At 44.1% G+C, this 23,439-nt stretch overlaps 1 protein-coding gene across 10 annotated transcripts in view; it reads left to right on the top strand.

Annotated features, from left to right (window-relative positions):
- Positions 1 to 2,309: 2,309 nt before the first annotated feature.
- Positions 2,310 to 23,439, top strand: part of arfip2b (ARF interacting protein 2b) — a 67,597-nt gene continuing 46,467 nt past the window's right edge. For 6 of the 10 annotated variants that reach the window (XM_014129789.3, XM_014129787.3, XM_014129788.3 and 3 more), the window contains exons 1-2: positions 2,310 to 2,588; positions 19,347 to 19,443. In XM_014129789.3, the coding sequence (XP_013985264.1) occupies positions 19,357 to 19,443 (87 nt within the window). In that variant the 5' untranslated portion in view covers positions 2,310 to 2,588; positions 19,347 to 19,356. Of the gene's footprint in view, positions 2,589 to 7,555; positions 7,608 to 19,346; positions 19,444 to 23,439 lie in introns of all 10 variants that reach the window. The other 4 variants (XM_045690240.2, XM_045690239.2, XM_045690238.2 and 1 more) reach the window with 2 other exon arrangements.

The following is a 23,439-nucleotide window of genomic DNA, read 5'->3' as shown; positions in this document are numbered from 1 at the left end:
CTCCACTGTACATTTCCTTACTATGTTTATGTAACCGATGTGAAATGGCTAGTTAGTTAGCGGTGGTGCGCGCTAATAGCGTTTCAATCAGTGACGTCACTCGCTCTGAGACTTGAAGTAGGGTTTCCCCTTGCGTTGCAAGGGCCGCGGCTTTTGTGGCGCGATGGGTAACGATGCTTCGTGGGTGTCAGTTGTTGATGTGTGCAAGGGTCCCTGGTTCGAGCCCAGGTTGGGGCGAAGAGAGGGATGGAACCTACACTGTTACATTGGTGCTGTTGACCCGGATCATTGGTTGCTGCGGAAAAGGAGGAGGTCAAAGGGGGGGTAAGTGTAACCGATGTGAAATGGCTAGTTAGTTAGCGGTGGTGCGCGCGTCAGTTGTTGATGTGTGCAAGGGTCCCTGGTTCGAGTCCAGGTTGGGGCGAAGAGAGGGACGGAACCTACACTGTTACATTTACATATAATGACAACTTCTAAAAACTATACTGGTATTCTTTAGTCCATTATTTAATTGGTTTGTTAAATTATATTCTTTGTAAAAAAAATATTACTATTTAATAAATCATAAATGGCACCAGGCAGGGTTCCATATGGAACCATTTGGGTTCAGTGAAGAAGAACCTCAATGGTTCTAATCAGAGAACTCTATAAAAGGGTTCTATATATGAAGCAAGCGATAGAACCCTTTTCAGATCTATAAAGGAACCTTTTTTTTCGAAGAGTGTGTTTTACTGTCGGAGTAGAAAACCATGCAGGTAAAAAAAAAAAAAAAAAAGATATCCTACTTATTATTTTATATATAAAATGTCTTGCACAACTAATTACATTCGTTTTTTTTAATCACTTTATTTTGAGATTCCACCCTGTAAATGTAATTTGATGAGGTGCTAGTGGAGGAGAGTCTCATTTCATACAAGTGCATTTTCATCCACTTTCCCTCTCCGAGATTACCTTTGACCGTTTTAAAAAGGAGGACAGAGAAGTTTGAGGAAAAAGGACGCTGGAGCTGAGCATTCCAATTGATAAAAGGCCCAGGTGTCATCAAGGATCCAGCCAATTCAGCACTTCCTGTTTTTCCAACCAATCATCTTCAGGGTCTGTTTTGACTTAATCCTGAATCACTTTCCTTACCGTAAGGACCGTGAGAGGGCAACCATAGTCAGATGGGTAGTCATGGTTGCGGTCATATCAACCACTGCTCAAAAACACTCGGAAAGCACACATCAGCAAATAATAACATTTAGAGGATATTAGTGTTCCTATCTGATGTTTGGATTTCATTTTTATAATCTCACTCTACCCAGGTGAGTCGGCATGGCAGATTTACCCCACTGGACTTGGATGAGTAGCAGGATTAGTCACCCTGTTTCAGTTTTAACTGTATTCACTGATTTTAAGAATAGCAAAACATTTTATTAATGGACTCCATCAGACACACACACAGAGAGAGAGAGAGAGAGAGAGAGAGAGAGGGAGAGGGAGAGAGGGAGAGAGGGGGAGAGGGGGAGAGAGAGAGAGAGAGGGAGAGAGAGGGAGAGAGGGAGAGAGGGGGAGAGAGGGAGAGAGGGAGAGAGGGAGAGAGGGAGAGAGGGGGAGAGAGGGAGAGAGGGAGAGAGGGAGAGAAAGAGAGAGAGAGAGAGAGAGAGAGGGAGAGGGAGAGAGGGGGAGAGAAAGAGAGAGAGAGAGAGAGAGGGAGAGAGGGAGAGAGGGAGAGAGGGGGAGAGAGGGGGAGAGAGGGGGAGAGAGGGAGAGAAAGAGAGAAAGAGAGAGAGAGAGAGAGATCAACAGTCATTTATGGCTATGATTGCCTACTACCTTATTTCTAAAGTAACACTGACACCCACTGACCAAAACTATACATGTAGTCTACTCTCTTTCGGGTGTGTATTTCTGTCTGCCTATCTGTGTCTAGACAGGGAGCTCAATTTGGATTTTTTCCCCCCCCCCACTTGGTCTTTTGACCAATCACAACAGAACTTTTCACATCAGATCTTTTTCAGAGCTGATCTGATTAGTAATAAAAAACAAAAATTTAAAGATCCGAATTAGGCTGCCTGTCTAAAGTGTCTCTGTTGTGTGCTTGTTTCTTTGTTTTTCTGTCTCTGTATACTGTAGCCAACAATCAGTCATCTCCTCTCGTTTGACTGAATTAGATGTATTATAGTCCCAGTTCTCTCAAAAACACGAACTGCAGTGCCCCCCCCCCCCCCCTCTAGCTGTTCAATTCACAGAATAATCAAAGTGTCACGCACATAGTAGTCCGTGAACGCGCACCACGCTGTCCAGAAGAAAAAAGGTGCTGAAATGTCGTCATTTCCGGGAGGCATTCCTAGCCTGGGAAAAAGCGGGGCTGGGATCTCTGTTACAAACAACACGCCGGAGAGTCATCAGCCATGTCATTAAGACAACACTGAAAAAAACCAGACGAATCTGTCATCGGTTTATGAAATTCATTCTGATCGTGTCATTTTTCCACGACTGAACCGATACGGTATATCGACGGAAGTCGTGTATGAAGTGGAAAACACCGACGTTAGCCAGATAGCTAGCTTGCCTGAATAGCTCATTCAAGACAAAAGCTCCAACAGGTAAAGAACCATTACAACCTCTGTTTTTTTGGGGGGGACACATTTGAAAAGTAGCTAGTTAGCTGGTTTGTCAAGACAACTGTGTATAGATGCTGATCTAGGTTAGGTAACGTTAGCTGGGTAGCTAATTGTAGTTATCCAGGCCGTTTTACCGACCTGTTTCCAAAACCGGACCTTGGTTATTCATTGACTTCAACGACGTTATAGCCTACGACGCAAGTTCATTTTTCGAGATGTCAGCTGTCTTTTGGTAGCTAACTCATTTCCTTAGACATTTTATAACATTAGCTTTTATAGCTAGCTAAAGAACTTGTAGAAAGCTTTTATTTTTCCGGTAATACGCTAGAATCGCCCAGTCCGTAGTCTGCATGTCACCGCTGCAAACGTTACCTGTTGAAATTCACCTGCGCTGCACCTGTCTGTCTGCTGCTGCCAGTTTGGACTGATTTAATCAGGCGCAAAAACGCAATTCATTAGTATATGCAGCCTGAAACGAATGGCTGCAAAATCGTGTAAATTAAAAAATTTTGTAATTTAGCAGATGCTCTTATCCAGAGCGACTTACAGTAGTGAATGCATACATTTCATACATTTTTTTTCTTCTCCGTACTGGTCCCCCGTGGGAATCGAACCCACAACCCTGGCGTTGCAAACACCATGCTCTACCAACTGAACCACACGGGACCTAAATGATCATTACAAGCCATAATGTTGAATAAATTACATTTACAATTACTCTACAGGTTGTTGATGTGGTTAGTTCTTTAGCTGTTCGAAATTTGAGACGAAATATCCACAGGAAAGATTTGTTTACCCGACTTTTTAGAGGGCCAGTAGGTATGTGGTTTGGTTCAGCACCAAGGTAAAGTTAGTTTCATTACGGATATTCGGTTCTGTCGTCAATAGCTATTGAACCAAGCATGCGTTTACAATGAATCAGGGGAGGTTGGAGAACAATAAACACTTTTTGTCTGTGAATTAGATTTTTTTTTAAATATTGAAACCCAAATACTAAGTTCACACTCAATGTGTTGATTGTTCTCCATCCTCCCCTGATTCAGAATACCATTTTTATTGTCATGGCATACTTGGTTCAATAGCTACTGACGAGAGAACCAAATATCCAATATAAATGAACTTGAACTTTGTGCTGAACTGAACCATAGATACTGAACATAAATATTAACTTGTGATGTACTGATATGACATTTTTGTCCGACATCGATATTTTCCCCAATACCGATGTTTAAAATGTTAGCGGCCTTTTTAAGCATTCTAGTACAGTTAAATAGTTAACACACTCGCATGGACGCAGCGGTCTAAGGCACTACATCTCAGTGCTAGAGGCGTCACTACAGACACCCTGGTTCCATTCCAGGCTGTATCACAGCGGTGATATCACATCCAGCCATGATTGGGAGTCCCATAGGGCGGCGCGAGTCCCATAGGGCGGCGCGAGTCCCATAGGGCGGCGCGAGTCCCATAGGGCGGCGCGAGTCCCATAGGGCGGCGCGAGTCCCATAGGGCGGCGCGAGTCCCATAGGGTGGCGCGAGTCCCATAGGGCGGCGCCCAATTGGCCCAATGTCGTCTGGGGCAGGCCGTCCATTGTAAATAAGAATTTGTTCTTGCCTAGTTAAATAAAGGTTACACACACACACACCACACTGACCAAAGCGTTATTTTGTTGGCTTTTACGTAGGTCCCCATTGCCAGTAAAACATAATCAAAACCTATTTCTTTCACTTCCTGTACGGTTTCGTTGTTCGTTTGTTCAGTCGTTTCATTCTCAACCAGGATCCCTATGGAATGCCGTTTGGGTCTCTGCTATGTAATGCCGTTTGGGTCTCTGCTATGTAATGCCGTTTGGGTCTTTGCTATGGAATGCCGTTTGGGTCTTTGCTATGGAATGCCGTTTGGGTCTTTGCTATGGAATGCCGTTTGGGTCTCTGCTATGGAATGCCGTTTGGGTCTTTGCTATGGAATGCCGTTTGGGTCTTTGCTATGGAATGCCGTTTGGGTCTCTGCTATGGAATGCCGTTTGGGTCTTTGCTATGGAATGCCGTTTGGGTCTCTGCTATGGAATGCCGTTTGGGTCTTTGCTATGGAATGCCGTTTGGGTCTTTGCTATGGAATGCCGTTTGGGTCTTTGCTATGGAATGCCGTTTGGGTCTCTGCTATGGAATGCCGTTTGGGTCTCTGCTATGGAATGCCGTTTGGGTCTCTGCTATGGAATGCCGTTTGGGTCTATGCTATGGAATGCCGTTTGGGTCTCTGCTATGGAATGCCTTTTGGGTCTTTGCTATGGAATGCCGTTTGGGTCTCTGCTATGGAATGCCGTTTGGGTCTCTGCTATGGAATGCCGTTTGGGTCTTTGCTATGGAATGCCGTTTGGGTCTTTGCTATGGAATGCCGTTTGGGTCTCTGCTATGGAATGCCGTTTGGGTCTTTGCTATGGAATGCCGTTTGGGTCTTTGCTATGGAATGCCGTTTGGGTCTCTGCTATGGAATGCCGTTTGGGTCTTTGCTATGGAATGCCGTTTGGGTCTCTGCTATGGAATGCCGTTTGGGTCTTTGCTATGGAATGCCGTTTGGGTCTTTGCTATGGAATGCCGTTTGGGTCTTTGCTATGGAATGCCGTTTGGGTCTCTGCTATGGAATGCCGTTTGGGTCTCTGCTATGGAATGCCGTTTGGGTCTCTGCTATGGAATGCCGTTTGGGTCTCTGCTATGGAATGCCGTTTGGGTCTCTGCTATGGAATGCCGTTTGGGTCTTTGCTATGGAATGCCGTTTGGATCTTTGCTATGGAATGCCGTTTGGGTCTTTGCTATGGAATGCCGTTTGGGTCTTTGCTATGGAATGCCGTTTGGGTCTTTGCTATGGAATTAAGCAGTTAAAATCCCATCATGCTTAGAGTTATGTATAAAAAAAATGGCAATAGGCGTGTCAAAAAATATACACGTCAAATAACACTATTTGACGTGTCAAATAAGCTTGTTGACCAATCAGGACCTGACTATGACTGTACGTCACATTTTTTCCATAGTTATTACATCACTCGTATTTCATATGTCACAACGATTCATCGACACGTATGTTATGATGCTGGTAAAGTTGTCTCGCGCACCTACAGTGCTAGTCATAAAAAAAAGCTAGCTAGCTCATGGATGCAAACAATGTTCTTCCCCAAAAACATAACAAAACGACAATCTGTTTCAGTAGCTATATAGTTAGCTAGCTAACTATCTAGCTAGGTGTCATCATCTAAAATAGCCCTAATTTATAAGACAGTTCTTATTTGATTAATGGTGGTCAGACCCATCTATGTGAAGCTAGACACAATAAGGATAGGCCACAATACTGGACTATGTGGTTAGCCTTCAAAATAAAGGTATGGTATAATTATATTTTTATTCATTTGCATCACTGTCAATGACACTTTTCTTTTGAAGGCAAACTGCAAATTTCATTATTGTGCCTAATCCTTATTGTGGCTAGCTTCACAACACATAACCCGGTCCGGTCGAGCCTCACTAGCCAAATGAAGCTCGCTGGCTCTTTTATAACGTTAGCTTTGGGTAACTGGGTTAAGTAGCTGGCTAGCTATTTATTTTCATGAACTGAAGTTCAATTTCAATAGGCGAACAACAAGTAGCAACCTAGCTAATACAAACTCACAAGGATTCCTAAATCATTGCTAAGAATAATGAAAATGACTGCAGTTTCTACTGGTCATTGCATTGATTATACTGGTCAAATATATTGATGAAAGTCACCTTGTCCTAGAGCGATTTACATGGTTATCAACATTTTACACCAGAGGAAAAACTATTGGAACTATTTCCCTGTTTGACTGAAATAGGTTTTATGGGTATTTTGACACCGTGGGGCTCTAATGAGTCTGATGCAACAGATCAGACCGTTTAGCTTAAAATGTTTGTCATTTTTGTTATTTCTTCACATGGCCGGTGGCTATTCGTAAATGTTCCAAAATGTAATTAGCGGGAAAACACTGTTGTCAAAAACACACCGCACATGCCAGTGGTTTGATGTGACAGTTTCAATGTTATATTAAGTGTTTTATAGAATGATTCCATCAACATACCTATGAATCTATGTTGGCTAGGCTAGGCTAGGCTACTTTGAAAGAAGGTAAGACATTGCTTCTTTAAAAATGACATAAAACGTCCAGGTTGTAAACGGTTATATGGTGAGTGATGTGCGTTGCGTAACAGACGCTGGCCCTTCACTCTCCCGTCGTGTGACCATTTGATCAAACCGTGCCTCGTTGACAGAATCAAAGCCTTCAGACGTGAATGTTAATCATCCTTCCTTATATTCGTCAAACATGTCTGGCATTTTTAACCTAGATTTATGTAATTAAAAGTCTCATTAAAGTTTGGTTACATATTTCTGGCGCCTCCCTTATGTCAGCTATCACCTACACTATGACATGTAGGATGTAACCATTGTGTATATCACCTACACTATGACATGTAGGATGTAACCATTGTGTATATCACCTACACTATGACATGTAGGATGTAACCATTGTGTATATCACCTACACTTTGACATGGAGGATGTAACCATTGTGTATATCACCTACACTATGACATGGAGGCTTATTTATCTACATGACAAATACATCTTAATATTATTCCAATGTTGGTCTTTCTGATCCAATTCTGATCAGAGTAATTGATTGAAATTGTGATTTAATATATACTATTTGCCAGAGTCCCACTCGACCTGTCACAACTCTCCTACCATGGCAATAGAGAACAGTAAAACTCCAGCCAACACGTTTAAAAAGGTCAAAGGTGACGCCAAATCTCCCAGCATTCCCTTCAACCATTTCCTAAATTCCTCCACTAGGCAGTGGTGACTTATCCATTCAGACAAATTAAATCTCTTCTTGTTGTCGTACTATTTTTAAAACCTTTTTTTTTTTGTTTACTTGTTCCAGAGGAGGACAAGCGTTAATGTGGGGCCCTGTACGACTGCATTACTAACTACAGGTAACTGCCAAAATAAACAAAACCCTTAAGTAAATGATAAAGTATATTGAAAGCAGGTGCTTCCACACAGGTGTAGTTCCTGAGTTAATTAAGCAGTTAAAATCCCATCATGCTTAGGGTTATATATATATTAAAAAAAAAGCCCAGTTGCTCATTATTTTAGCTACCATGGCTAGAAGAATTGATCTGTGATTTTGAAAGAGTCAGTCACCAGATCTCAACCCAACTGAACAGTAATGGGAGATTCTGTAGCGGAACCCAAGACTCTGTTTTCCGTCAACAAAACACCAAATGATGGAATTTCTCGTGGAAGAACGGTGTCACATCCCTCCAATAGAGTTCCAGACTCTTGTAGAATGTATTCCAAGACACATTGAAGCTGTTCTGGTGGCTCGTGGTGGCCCCAACGCCCTATTAAAACACTGTGTTGGTGTTTCCTTTATTTTGGCAGTTACCTGTAGCGACCAATGACAAATGATTTTGATTGTTCCGTTTTTTTCTTGCGATTCACTACAATGATGCCTAGGTGTAACCTATCTCGTCTCTCTTAATCACAAGTGGTTTTCTTAAAAGTGGCCAGTCGGCAGTTGAAACGATAACAACAAAGCGTTCTCCATGCCCGTTTCGTGTATAAAAGCTGAGCGACGGGGCTGAAGAAATGTAACCACTCTCAAATTCATAGACGGCGCTATGGATTCAAGGACTGACCAACCATGATCTCAAATTGTGTAGTTTTAACCATGTTTTGAGGCTATATATTGTTTAAAAAAAAAATTGGTTTACAGTAAAAGTTTATATTTTGGGTTCTGATGGTAAATGACAGTTGAACTAAACTCCTGAGACATTTATAAGTTATATTCTTCAACAATCAATGTTTACATATCATTAATTTATAAGTCCAAAAATAGATTGCCTCGTTAAATACAAACTGATCTGAAGTCAGTAACAACTGCAGATTGCCTCTTTTTAAAATAAAACATTTTTTAAAGCTCAAACCGTATATCTACATACACCAGCCCTGTCCGTTAAAGAGTAGGACTTGGCTATTCAATCGTTTTTTTCTGTCCCACCATTGATGGTAATCTCATGCACAGTGGAATAACGAGTGTTTTTATTATTGAGATTGTTTATCAGCTGCACATTAGTCCTCCTGAGACATGGAGTGTTCCTCGCGGTTGTCATAGTGACGGGACAGAAACAGCCTTGCTGAAAAGGGGACAACTAGGCTATCTTCTGTTTTCTGTAAGAGAGCCACTCTTCTCTCTCGCTCTGTGTCTCCCTCCCCTCTCTTTCCCCCCCCCCCCACTCTCTCTCTCTCTCTCTCTCTCTCTCTCCGTGTCTCCTTTTGTATTGCCTAATTGTTTCTGTCGATTTTTATTCCACACTAAGTAGGACTTTTTGTCGGGTCGTTTGAAAAGATCAGAAAAGGTTCTGTTCGTTTTTTTAAAATGATTCTATTAGACATGTCGTCAGGCAGGCCTGGGGTGGTATTCACTAGAAACCAAAACAAAAGCAAATGTTTTGCAACAGTGTGGTACTAATGAATGCACCCCTGGCCTGGATCAGTGTTTGGCTCATGGCCATATCGCCACGTTGCTCTTTTTACCAGCAGCTCCCTGCCTGCCTGTCTGTCTGCGTCTGTCTGCGTCTGTCTGCGTCTGTCTGCCTGTCTGCCTCCCTGCCTGCCTGTCTGCCTGCCTGTCTGTCTGCCTCCCTGCCTGCCTGCCTGCCTGTCTGTCTGTCTGCCTGCCTCCCTGCCTCCCTGCCTGCCTGCCTGCCTCCCTGTCTGTCTGTCTGTCTGTCTGTCTGTCTGTCTGTCTGCCTGCCTGCCTGCCTGTCTGCCTGCGTCTGTCTGTCTGCTACAGTGAATACATCACTGTGTCTTTTTGTGTCCTTACATTATAATGCGTAATAACCCTATTTGGCCTATTTCATCCAACTAAAAATGACCACACAGGCTGCAACCAACTAACCAACCGACGGCAATGAAGCAATGACTAAATAAGAAAAACAGCCACTCCTCGATCTGTCCACTGGCTGAACTGACTACAGTCTGAGTGCTTGGTCTTTTCTTTCTTTTAAGCCATCAGTGGAGTCATAAACCAGGCTATGTAATTAGTGTCCAGGCCAGGGGGTTGGTTCCCGCCCTAGGCCTACACTGTCTCCCTCAACCCTCCCATTTCATATACAGGTCCAATGTAGCTCTTTCCTCAGAGAAAATGTCTTGATTCTAGCCCTTAGGCTACCGTTCAAAAGACAAACGTTTATTTTTTTTTTGTGTTTTTTTTTATTTTTTGCTTTCTATCTTGCAAGCCGCATTTTTCCATTCATAAAGCATATCGCAAGGGGGCCGTTCTAAAACTAGGCTACTTGCAGACCGGACCGTTAACCATTTGTTTTTAAGCTACACCTTGTTCAGTCACGTTACCTCATTAGCAGTCACGTTACCTCATTAGCTAACTCTAGCGCGTTCATCTGGACTCAACGTTTTGGAACTTTTTACATATTTTAATGATTCCTTAATTAACATTTAGAAATATACTATCTGCAACATTCAAGAATGTTTTTCAACTCAACTGAACGTAACCATGGTAACATTACTGGTAGTCTACTGAACGTAACCATGGTAACATTACTGGTAGTCTACTGAATGTTACCATGGTAACATTACCGGTAGTCTACTGAATGTTACCATGGTAATATTACCGGTAGTCTACTGAATGTTACCATGGTAACATTACTGGTAGTCTACTGAATGTAACCATGGTAACATTACCGGTAGTCTACTGAACGTAACCATGGTAACATTACCAGTAGTCTACTGAATGTTACCATGGTAACATTACCGGTAGTCTACTGAATGTTACCATGGTAATATTACCGGTAGTCTACTGAATGTTACCATGGTAACATTACTGGTAGTCTACTGAATGTAACCATGGTAACATTACTGGTAGTCTACTGAACGTAACCATGGTAACATTACCGGTAGTCTACTGAATGTTACCATGGTAACATTACTGGTAGTCTACTGAATGTAACCATGGTAACATTACTGGTAGTCTACTGAACGTAACCATGGTAACATTACCGGTAGTCTACTGAATGTAACCATGGTAACATTACTGGTAGTCTACTGAATGTAACCATGGTAACATTACTGGTAGTCTACTGAACGTAACCATGGTAACATTACTGGTAGTCTACTGAACGTAACCATGGTAACATTACCGGTAGTCTACTGAACGTAACCATGGTAACATTACCGGTAGTCTACTGAATGTAACCATGGTAACATTACCGGTAGTCTACTGAATGTAACCATGGTAACATTACCGGTAGTCTACTGAATGTAACCATGGTAACATTACCGGTAGTCTACTGAATGTAACCATGGTAGCATTACCGGTAGCCTACTGAATGTTACCATGGTAACATTACTGGTAGTCTACTGAATGTTACCATGGTAACATTACCGGTAGCTTACTGAACGGGGCCCCCCTGGTAACATTACCGGTAGTCTACTGAATGTAACCATGGTAGCATTACCGGTAGCCTACTGAACGTAACCATGGTAACATTACCGGTAGTCTACTGAATGTTACCATGGTAACATTACCGGTAGCTTACTGAACGGGGCCCCCCTGGTAACATTACTGGTAATGTCAAGGGAGCTTGGTGTCCTGCCCGACACAGCCAGTAGAGAGACAGACATAGTGGATCATTTTATCTTTAATTTGCGGGCTGAGCAAGGAGCCAGTGTCCTATAATGATCTACCCTTCATACACACATAGCATTTTAACTTGGCAATATCATATTAACATTGTGCAAACAATCAAAGGCTTTAGTTTTTCCTTCCAATCTAAAGAAGGGTGTTATTTTGTTAGATTTTCAACAGTCAATTTGGCCAAATCCATTTTTCTTGCTGTTTTTTTAAATAGGTTTCTGTGTGGGGTTTTTCATGCAATCATTTTTATCTATCTGTTTTTATAATCGAAAACTGATCAAATTCAATGAATGCCAAAACAGTAAAGGCTTTCCCCAAACTAACTTCTCAATTTAAGTGTTGACAGCAAAGAAGGCCTACCTGGCATAATGATACCCGATTTGTATTCAATGGGGGGGCATATGTTTTGCAAACTCTGCCACCACATGTACAGTGTAAAGTACAGAAACACTGCTAGCAAGCGCTTTTGCTACTGTAGGAGCGCAATTGAGCATTGTTGTTATAGAGCAGCAGGAAGATTAGATTATCCCCCCAACAAAGAATGTGATACATTCTAACGGGAGATTTCACATGACTGGGCCCGGGGTGCAGCCATGGGTGGGCCTGGGAGGGCATAGGCCCACACACTTGGGAGCCAGGCCCAGCCAATCAGAATTAGTTTTTCCTCACAAAAGGGCTTTATTACAGACAAAAAAAGTCCTACTTTCACACATTATTTAATAAAGTATAGAGAACAGTCTAATTGTTGCCAATATTATCACTTGTGCATGATGTATTATGACTTGTGAATGATGCCCAGCGTTTGCAGTCTGAGACAAGAAACCGTTCGTGCCTTTTTTGTTTGCGACTCCTTTTCAAATCATAGTCGCGAGCATCACGTAGCCTAGCCCAGAAGCCGATATGTTTTGCTAAAGTTTGTATTACAACTAAAGTGTCCCAATAACTCTAAATGTAGCCTATAGTCTCAGAACCCCTGGTGTGTCTGGAGAGACCATAGCCTACAGAGCCTAGTGAAACGTCTTCTTATAAGTCCCGGCATTGTGTGAAAACAGAGTTTTGACTGTCCACTATTTAAAGTGGATTCCAGACTTCCTCCTCCTAGATTTATTGCTAAATTGTTAAAAATTAAACACATTTATCCGCTTTCCAACCGGTGTAGCCCACCTGCATATTAAAACAGTAACGGCAGGTAAACTCCATTCACTATTTGCAGGCTATGGATGTATTTTAAAAAATGTTTCTGGGCCGTTCTAAATAAATAAAAATAAAAATGTTTCCACGCATATTAGTAGGCTAAAGGTCAGATTAAATAGAAAATGCTGCCTGAGAATATTATCAAGTGCTTGTCAAATTGTGAATGAGAGAGACTGATGAAGTGTGATCAAGAAACAGCATAATGCTTCCCTTACATAACTTTTTTTTTTATTTTTCTTCAAATCGTCATTCGTCCCATTTATGCGGCCGTAGAGTATATTATAAATCCAAAACATATCGCCCCCCCCAACGTTTGTATCACAACTAAAGTTACATTAATTATTCTAAATGAAGCATATATAGATGGACCGGTTTCTTTGTTAACTGCTCAAGACAGAATAGCCGCCGCATGTGCGCACTCCCTCAAATTGTTTTGGGGAAAGAAAATATCCTTTCTATTTTATTCAGCTATGTTCAATTGTATTATTCTTACTATTAAATAATATAATTAATGCCACGGGAATTCTAAGCAAATCTGGTCTACCCAGACCCCTCTTTTACGATGCTGCTACTCTCTGTTTATTATCTATGCATTAGTCACTTTAACTCTACCTACTGTACATGTACATATTACCTCAACTGACCGGTGCCCCCGCACATTGACTCTGTACCGGTACCCCCTGTATATAGCCTCCACATTGACTCTGTACCGTAACACCCTGTATATAGCCTCCACATTGACTCTGTACCGGTACCCCCTGTATATAGCCTCCACATTAACTCTGTACCGTAATACCTTGTATATAGCCGCTCTTGTTATTTTACTGCTGCCGACACTAGCGTCCTACCTCGACAACTTACGGTGAAATTGCAGAGCGACAAATTCAAATTAAATTACTATAAATATTTAACTTTCATGAAATCACAAGTGCAATACATAAAAATAAAGCTTAACTTGTTAATCCAGCCGCCGTGTCAGATTTCAAAAAGGCTTTACGGCGAAAGCAAACCATGTGATTATCTGAGAACAGCGCTCAGCAGACAAAACATTACAAGCAGTTAGCAGCCAAGTAGATTAGTCACGAAAGTCAGAAATAGCAATAAAATGTATCACTTACCTTTGATCTTCGTATGATTACACTCACAAGACTCCCGGTTACACAATAAATGTTTGTTTTGTTCGATAAAGTCCCTCTTTATATCCAAAAACCTCAATTTTGTTGGCGCGTTTTGTTCAGTAATCCAATGGCTCAAATGCGGTCACAACGGACAGACGAAAATTCCAAATAGTATCCTTAAAGTTTGTAGAAACATGTCAATTGATGTTTATAATCAATCCTCAGGTTGTTTTTAGCCTAAATAATTGATAATATTTCAACCGGGCAATAGCGTCGTCAATATAAAAGAAAAACAACGAAAGGCACATTCTCGGGATTGCGCACCAAACAGGTTGGGGACTTTCCACTGGCCTCTCATTGAAACTGCTCATTCTCCCTCATTTTTCAGAGTAAAGGCCTGAAACAATGTCTAAAGACTGTTCACAGCTAGTGGAAGCCATAGGGAACGCAATCTGTGCCATAACCATTTATATGGTGGATAGGTTTTCAATGGAAAAACACCCATTTCAAAATAATAGCACTTCCTGGATGGATTTTCCTCAGGTTTTCGCCTGCCATTGCAGTTCTGTTATACAAAGACATTATTTTAACCATTTTGGAAACTTTAGAGTGTTTTCTATTGAAATATACTAATAATATGCATATCCTAGCTTCTGGGCCTGAGTAGCAGGCAGTTTACTTTGGGCACGCTTTTCATCCAAAATTACGAATGCTGCCCCCATCCTAAAAAAGTTAAAGCATTGTTGTTTAAGGGCTTGTAAGTAAGCATTTCACTGTAAGGTTTACACCTGTTGTATTCGGCACAGGTGACAAATAACATAGCCAGATCAGGACCTAAGGACAACTCGGAGCATCCTATTCTGTTCTTCTGAAATAGACTACATTTTCTTTATATCATGTTTCTTTAGACCTGTCTAAAATAAATAATGGATTTGTGAAGCTGTAGGTTATATTAAATAGATTTATTAGACTTTTGAAATATGTAGATGTTCCAAAGTTCAGCGTTAGTGGATTGTAGGCTGTGTGTAAGACAGGAGAAACTAAATGTCTTTATGTTAATTAGCGGTCAATTACAGTGAGACTGACCAGTTATTTAAATCGCCGGCTGACAAAATGTCCCGACCACCCTGATAAACTTTCAGTTTGTCCTCTAACCTCCTCACCCTTATTAACCTGAGCAAACAACACACACACACACACACACACACACACACACACACACACACACACACACACACACACACTCCTCTCCATTGTGGTCTACATACCACTTCATCTCATCAGCGTTCAGTAATAGAGAATTAATTAGTGTTGGCTGAGTTATGCGTATGTTCTCAGTAGGCTAATTAAATGTGGTGAGTGTGTGTTCTGAGTGGTGTGTGTGTGTGTGTTCTGAGTGGTGTGTGTGTGTGTTCTGAGTGGTGTGTGTGTGTGTGTGTGTTCTGAGTGGTGTGTGTGTGTGTTCTGAGTGGTGTGTGTGTGTGTGTGTGTGTGTGTGTTCTGAGTGGTGTGTGTGTGTGTGTTCTGAGTGGTGTGTGTGTGTGTGTTCTGAGTGGTGTGTGTGTGTGTGTTCTGAGTGGTGTGTGTGTGTGTGTGTGTTCTGAGTGGCGTGTGTGTGTGTGTTCTGAGTGGCGTGTGTGTGTGTGTTCTGAGTGGCGTGTGTGTGTCTACGTCTGCTGAGTGGTGTGTGTGTGTGTGTGTGTGTGTGTGTGTGTGTGTGTGTGTGTGTGTGTGTGTGTGTGTGTGTGTGCTGAGTGGGTCAGCGTTTCTGTTAGGAAAATGTGGCGGCGGACAACATGACCGGGACATTTTTTATTAATTTACCAGACACATATGCATTGGGGTGTGTGACCCGTTAGGGGTCGTCCGCCTACGGTGTTCAGAATGACAGGCGTCACATTTTAGATGACGCTAATTCACCTTAACAGAACGTTCAACTCCTGTAATAAAGCAGCCAGTAACACTTCATTTCCAAACATTTACCAAACTGTTATTCGTGGGGAGAAAAGGGGAAAACAACACCCATTTTAAACACCTAACGCCAGAGTATATGACAGAGATGTGGGGGGAATAGTCATTTTTAGAAACAAGGGTGAATCTAAAGATGCAACAACTAGGAAGAGTTGCTAATATGAATTGTCCATTTTGTCTTCTGGACAACGGAAGAAGAAAGTTGATATGTAAACCAATAGAACAGGAGAAAGAGGAAGGAAGTTGATATGTAAACCAATAGAACAGGAGAAAGAGGAAGGAAGTTGATATGTAAACCACTAGAACAGGAGAAAGAGGAAGGAAGTTGATATGTAAACCAATAGAACAGGAGAAAGAGGAAGGAAGTTGATATGTAAACCACTAGAACAGGAGAAAGAGGAAGGAAGTTGATATGTAAACCAATAGAACAGGAGAAAGAGGAAGGAAGTTGATATGTAAACCAATAGAACAGGAGAAAGAGGAAGGAAGTTGATATGTAAACCAATAGAACAGGAGAAAGAGGAAGGAAGTTGATATGTAAACCAATAGAACAGGAGAAAGAGGAAGGAAGTTGATATGTAAACCAATAGAACAGGAGAAAGAGGAAGGAAGTTGATATGTAAACCAATAGAACAGGAGAAAGAGGAAGGAAGTTGATATGTAAACCAATAGAACAGGAGAAAGAGGAAGGAAGTCCTTCGTTGTCGGTGAGCGGTGGCAAAAGGCCTAGTTGATTTGAGTTGCGGCTGTCCAGTGGAAAAACATCTAAAATATGTGAAGACGATGTGAACAAAGGGGAGGGGTGTGTGGCGAAGATATAGGCTATAGTCACGTCTCTCTCCACAATGCCTGGGCTCAGCTCTCCACAATGCCTGGGCTCAGCTCTCCACAATGCCTGGGCTCAGCTCTCCACAATGCCTGGGCTCAGCTCTCCACAATGCCTGGGCTCAGCCAATTCTTCCACATTCATTGTTTCATGTGCATTGTTTGACTTTTTATTTTTTATTTTGATCAGTTCCCCGTTTACATATGTCACCAGTAGTAAATGTACCGTTAATCTGCGTCATTTGTTTACATACATTTGGTATTACTAATTAGGCCTACAGTCATTTACTAGTTCTCATTCTCGCAGTGGCAACATTGTTTGTAGAGTTCACAACCTAATACACTTGTGAGGGGAAAGAAAGTTTGGGTTTATTTCATAACCATAATTTACGAGTTGTTTAGTGCTCCGTGTGAGAAACAAGCATAGGTCTGGTTTCTGTCTTGTTCATGTTGAGAGGGAGAGAGAGCACAAGCCTGAGCACGCATAGAAGTAGCCTACCTGGCCCGCTGCATGCATAGAAGTAGCCTACCTGGCCCGCTGCGCGCATAGAAGTAGCCTACCTGGCCCGCTGCATGCATAGAAGTAGCCTACCTGGCCCGCTGCGCGCATAGAAGTAGCCTACCTGGCCCGCTGCGCGCATAGAAGTAGCCTACCTGGCCCGCTGCGCGCATAGAAGTAGCCTACCTGGCCCGCTGCGCGCATAGAAGTAGCCTACCTGGCCCGCTGCGCGCATAGAAGTAGTCTACCTGGCCCGCTGCGCGCATAGAAGTAGCCTACCTGGCCCGCTGCATGCATAGAAGTAGCCTACCTGGCCCGCTGCATGCATAGAAGTAGCCTACCTGGCCCGCTGCGCGCATAGAAGTAGCATACCTGGCCCGCTGCGCGCATAGAAGTAGCCTACCTGGCCCGCTGCATGCATAGAAGTAGCCTACCTGGCCCGCTGCATGCATAGAAGTAGCCTACCTGGCCCGCTGCGCGCATAGAAGTAGCCTACCTGGCCCGCTGCGCGCATAGAAGTAGCCTACCTGGCCCGCTGCGCGCATAGAAGTAGCCTACCTGGCCCGCTGCATGCATAGAAGTAGCCCGCCTGGCCCGCTGTACGAATAGAAGTAGCCCGCCTGGCCCGCTGCACGAATAGAAGTAGCCCGCCTGGCCCGCTGCACGAATAGAAGTAGCCCGCCTGGCCCGCTGCACGAATAGAAGTAGCCCGCCTGGCCCGCTGCACGAATAGAAGTAGCCCGCCTGGCCCGCTGCACGAATAGAAGTAGCCCGCCTGGCCCGCTGCACGAATAGAAGTAGCCCGCCTGGCCCGCTGCACGAATAGAAGTAGCCCGCCTGGCCCGCTGCACGAATAGAAGTAGCCCGCCTGGCCCGCTGCACGAATAGAAGTAGCCCGCCTGGCCCGCTGCACGAATAGAAGTAGCCCGCCTGGCCCGCTGCACGAATAGAAGTAGCCCGCCTGGCCCGCTGTATGAATAGAAGTAGCCCGCCTGGCCCGCTGTATGCGTTGGGAATCATAGACCTACTGTGAGGAACTATTAGGCTATTTTGAAAAAAATCTTTCCAACAATCTCCCCCTTGATAATCACCAAGCCTCGATGTGAAAAGAGTAAAATATCATCTGATATCCAGTGGAAACGCTTCATAAAATACTTTTCCCCTTGCAAAGAAAACCCGGCTGTCTGTGCCAAGCTCACTGGAGCAGGAAAGTCTGAGCATCTGGAAACAGGCTAGTTTTTCTCTAGAGACATCTTCATGGATCCACTTGATTGATTTGATACAATATTGCACTTCACTAGTGATAGCTCAAGTCAAAAATAGACCAATAGAAAAGGGAGGCAGACAGGCGGAGTAGAGAGATGAACGTGATTTGAAAGAACCAGAATTTATCCGGATATTTTCTGTTTATTTTTTATTTATTTTTAGTTGTCTGCTTTGCATTTTAATTAGTTGACAATAGAAGTTATTGGCCAACGGCTGCATTGGCCATCTGAGTCCTCATTTAGGCACTTCTAGCCATTAATCATCATGTTTTATGAATGTGTCCAAATGGCATAAGCTGGTGCATCTCGCATTTAGTTGAATTTTAACTTAGACATTTTCTTTTAAATAATTTTAATTAAGATTTTTATGATTAACCACGTGACAATGATTTTGAGAAACCTAAAACGCTATTATTGAAATGAAACTGTTCATAGAAAAATGCCCATTATAAAAAGTCAGAACTGATGCAAAGAGTGGTAGAAATGCTAGGACCACTTGTAACGTTATACTTCCCCCAAACTGGAAACTCGCGCACTGCCTACGTCTTTCATAACATAATTGCCTTCTCCTTTCCAAGGTCAGATTTTCAAGCAAGGTAAGACATGCCTCATAATATGAAGTAAAACATTTCAGTATGTTTTTTGAAAATGCAGCCTCCAGCTCACATTGTAAAGTGGTGGGCGACACGCTGAGAACCTGCCTACCGTTGTTTTTCTCCCAGTCAATTTGGTCGGCATCAATTTTATGTATCAACTTTAACATTTTATTTATTTTTTATTTTTTACAGCCAATAGCCGGCGATTACCAGCTAACAGAAACCCTGGTGTGTGTGTGTGCGTGCGTGCGTGGCATTAACAGACCCCTTTTTAATGTAGTCCAATAGAGCTGAATGAATGTTTGGCCACTTGAACAGCCGGTCTCATTGTCAGTGGCCTTTTTATATACATACACAGAATGACAATGCCTTGTTTCATATGCTGAGAGTGAGACATTCTCCTTGAAAAAAACGCATGTCTATCGAAACGCGTCGTTTTCTCATCTCGGGCCTTACATAGACATCATCATAATCTGCCTGTGGTTATTGTGTTCTGGATTTGACTAATTCCATGTTTTTTCTCTCTCTCTCTCGCTGGTGTAGGACAGATAGTATGCTGAGTAAAGCGGCCACTATGGAAATCCTTATGAACCGTAATGGAGACGCTGGGACGCTGCCGGAGGATGACAGCCTTGAACAAGTGAGTCACACACCCCTTTCCATAACTATTGACCCCCCCAGCTGACTTACCAGCTCTTTCTGTCCTACCACAGGAGTGCTGTAGACTGGTCCCAGATCTGTCTGTGCTCTTGCCTATTCCTTTGCCGTCATTGTCAAACAGCACAAATATACTGGCACTCAGGACAGACGTGATGCGGGCGACAGTATCGTACACCTTGACCTTTTTCGACGTTTTGTTACGTTACAGCCTTATTCTAAAATGAATTTTCATCAATGTACACACAATACCCCATAATGACAAAACAAAAACATTTTTTTTGACACAATCCTGTCTCAGAGCTCTACGGACAATTCCTTCAACCTCATGGCTTGGTTTTTGCTATGACATGCTCTGTCAACTGTGGGACCTTATATAGACAGGTGTGTGCCTTTCCAAATAATATCCAATCAATTGAATTTACCACAGTTGGACTCCAATCAAGTTGTAGAAACATCTGAAGGATGATCAATGGAAACAGGATGCACCTGAACTCAATTTAGAGTCTCATTGCAAAGGGGCTGAGTACTTATGTAAATAAGGTATTTCTGTTTTACATTTTTTTTAATAAATTAACACAAATTTCCTGTTTTTGCTTTGTCGTTATGGGGTATTGCATGTAGATTGAGGAGTTTTTTAATTTATCTAATCCATTTTAGAATAAGGCTGTAATGTTACAAAATATGGGGAAAAAGAGAAGGGGTCTGAATACTTTCCCGAATTCCAACATATCACACTCATTCATCACAGTCTCATAAAAACCATAATTGAATCTCTCTGTGATTCGTGCACAGAGGTGGTCTTGGGTTGGCTGTTTACCAAAAAACATAGCAGGCGTAAAAGAAACATCTGAAACGAGATACTCTACGTACTGGCCTTGACAAGAACAACAACAAAACCATGTCGGGCGAGGGAGGTTCTCTTCTGCACTGTTCAACCAATCCAGTAAAGGTGGAGGAGGAGTTAAGACGGACCGTCTCCCTTGGAAACGTCCACAAGCGGAAGTCACGTCACGGACTCTCTTTTCCGTTTTCCCCTGACAACCGGGAACAGAGGCTCCTTTCAGTCCCATTTGGACTAGAAACCCCACCCACCAGTGTTATCATGGTGTACATTTGATTAGGAGCACACAACAACAACAAAAAGTGTATGACTGAGTCTCATCGTAAGGTGGAATAGTTTTTTAACCCCCAAAGTTCAGAGTTGGGTTGATAGAGCAGCCTCTGTGTCCGACTGAACGTTCTCTGGTATGTCACCTGTTGCACTTCCACGGTATCCATGGGAACGTCTCGTTTTATTAACAGGTGGCGTGACTATTTAAGGGCCTTCGTGTTTGGCTATGTTTGTTTTTTGTCTCTGTGGGTGTATGTGAGAGATTGTTCGGGAGGTATTGCCTAACAAATTGAACAGTGTGGTAAGAGTCCATTCACATTTTACATTTACATTTAAGTCATTTAGCAGACGCTCTTATCCAGAGCGACTTACAAATTGGTGCATTCACCTTATGATATCCAGTGGAACAACCACTTTACAAAAGTGCATCTAAATCTTTTAAGGGGGGGGGGGGGTTAGAAGGATTACTTTATCCTATCCCAGGTATTCCTTAAAGAGGTGGGGTTTCAGGTGTCTCCGGAAGGTGGTGATTGACTCCGCTGTCCTGGCGTCGTGAATAGGTTGGACTTGACGATCGTGATAATATAAGGAAATGGTTGATTTCCGTGTAAAGGATTGTCCGTGTCGTCGTCATGTCTTGACGTCGGCTGTGTCTAACGTGGGATAGAGATCTCTTTTTAGTAGGGACTCGTTTAGAAGGTGGTCCCTCTGGGTTTTAACCGCGGTCTTCCGTACCGTGTGGCTCAGTTGGTAGAGCATGGTGTTTAGGTTGTGAGTTCGATTCCCACGGGGGACCAGTACGGATTTTTTTTTAAATGAAATGTATGCATTCACTACTGTTAGTCGCTCTGGATTAGAGCGTCTGCTAAATGACTAAAATGTAAAATGTAATACTACGGCTGTAAACTATCGAACTTATAGCTATGCAAAACATGTTGATGAGATCTGTAGCCTTACTAAACCTGGATTAGAGAGGAAGTGAGCGGAATGAGGTGGGATGGCTGGAACCGGTTCTGTGTGTTCTAAAGCACACCTTGTTAAGCAAACACAACCCAGGTTAACAGGGACTGCAGATCCGGGAGAGAGGGAGAGAGGGGAGGGAGGGAGAGGGCAGGGGGGGGGAGGGAGGGAGGGAGAGGGCAGGGGGGGGGAGGGAGGGAGGGAGGGACAGGGAGGGAGAGGGGGAGGGAGGGACAGGGAGGGAGGGAGGGGGGAAGAGGGGGAGGCAGGGAGAGGGGAGGGAGGGAGAGGGAGCGAGAGGGGAGGGGGGAAGAGGGGGAGGCAGGGAGAGAGGGAGAGAGGGAGAGAGAGGGGGGGAGGCAGGGAGGGAGGGAGGGAGAGAGAGGGCAGTAGATGGAGTGGGGGGGGGGGGAGTAGGTTTTAAGGCAGTTAACAGGCTGGTGTTTGACAACCTCACTGTGTGTTTCAGTAGTACAGAGTACAAGCTCACGATCTGGACTGAAAACGCCTTTCTTTGTTAGCCAGTCCAACACTCCAGACACGCAGACACAGAGACAGACTGTAAGCACTACAGTAAAGCTGCATCCCTATTCATTGTAACCAGGGCCCGTAGCCACTGTTCAAAAGGGTTGTCAATTGGACGCAGCCTAGCAGTGTGTTGAAGGAGGATGTTTTTTCTTCTTCAGGGGTCAAAAGAGTCAGAGTTATTTATTGTTCCTAGTTGAATATTAACAGGCGTTGTCATAGCAACACGGCCATTATTTTTTTCTTTCTTTATTTCTTCCAGAAAACTGCTGTAACTTTGTCCTTGGAGCATTAACCTAGTCCAGTTGTTCTCTGGTATTACTTGGCTGGTCTAGGCTATATTAACCCTGTTGTAGTTAAGAATGTGTCTGCGTTGGAATAGCCTACTCATGTAAAAAACTATATTTTGAGTAGTTCGCATGTGAGAGATTTTTGTGGTTTCTGTGATCTTACTGTAATCCTTCCAGTCGTCTGTCTGGTGAGCATGTCAGGGTTATGTGGCTGTTTTGGAAAGGGTCTCTCTCCTGTAATCTGATGCCTAATGTTGCACTGTCTGTGGCGTAACGCAGGGAGGGCTGCGGCGTAACGCGGGGAGGGCCGTGTCCTGCGGCGTAACGCGGGGAGGGCCGTGTCCTGCGGCGTGACGCGGGGAGGGCCGTGTCCTGCGGCGTGACGCGGGGAGGGCCGTGTCCTGCGGCGTGACGCGGGGAGGGCCGTGTCCTGCGGCGTGACGCGGGGAGGGCCGTGTCCTGCGGCGTGACGCGGGGAGGGCCGTGTCCTGCGGCGTGACGCTGGGAAGGGCCGTGTCCTGCGGCGTAACGCTGGGAAGGGCCGTGTCCTGCGGCGTAACGCTGGGAAGGGCCGTGTCCTGCGGCGTAACGCTGGGAAGGGCCGTGTCCTGCGGCGTAACGCTGGGAAGGGCCGTGTCCTGCGGCGTAACGCAGGGAGGGGCCGTGTCCTGCGGCGTAACGCAGGGAGGGGCCGTGTCCTGCGGCGTAACGCAGGGAGGGGCCGTGTCCTGCGGCGTAACGCAGGGAGGGGCCGTGTCCTGCGGCGTAACGCAGGGAGGGGCCGTGTCCTGCGGCGTAACGCAGGGAGGGGCCGTGTCCTGCGGCGTAACGCAGGGAGGGGCCGTGTCCTGCGGCGTAACGCAGGGAGGGGCCGTGTCCTGCGGCGTAACGCAGGGAGGGGCCGTGTCCTGCGGCGTAACGCAGGGAGGGGCCGTGTCCTGCGGCGTAACGCAGGGAGGGGCCGTGTCCTGCGGCGTAAGATGCAAATACACAGGAGATACCAGCAAGGTGGCTGTTTGGGAAGCTCCTTTGCAGTTAGATAACTGTATCCATCAGATTACAGTCTGTGCTGGTTGTGGTGTAACAGGGA

This window comes from Salmo salar, chromosome 11 (assembly GCF_965601325.2).
Source record: "Salmo salar chromosome 11, fSalSal1, whole genome shotgun sequence".
NCBI lineage: Eukaryota > Metazoa > Chordata > Actinopteri > Salmoniformes > Salmonidae > Salmo > Salmo salar.
Note: the sequence above shows the minus strand (reverse complement) of the source record. Positions and strands in the feature narration are given on the sequence as shown.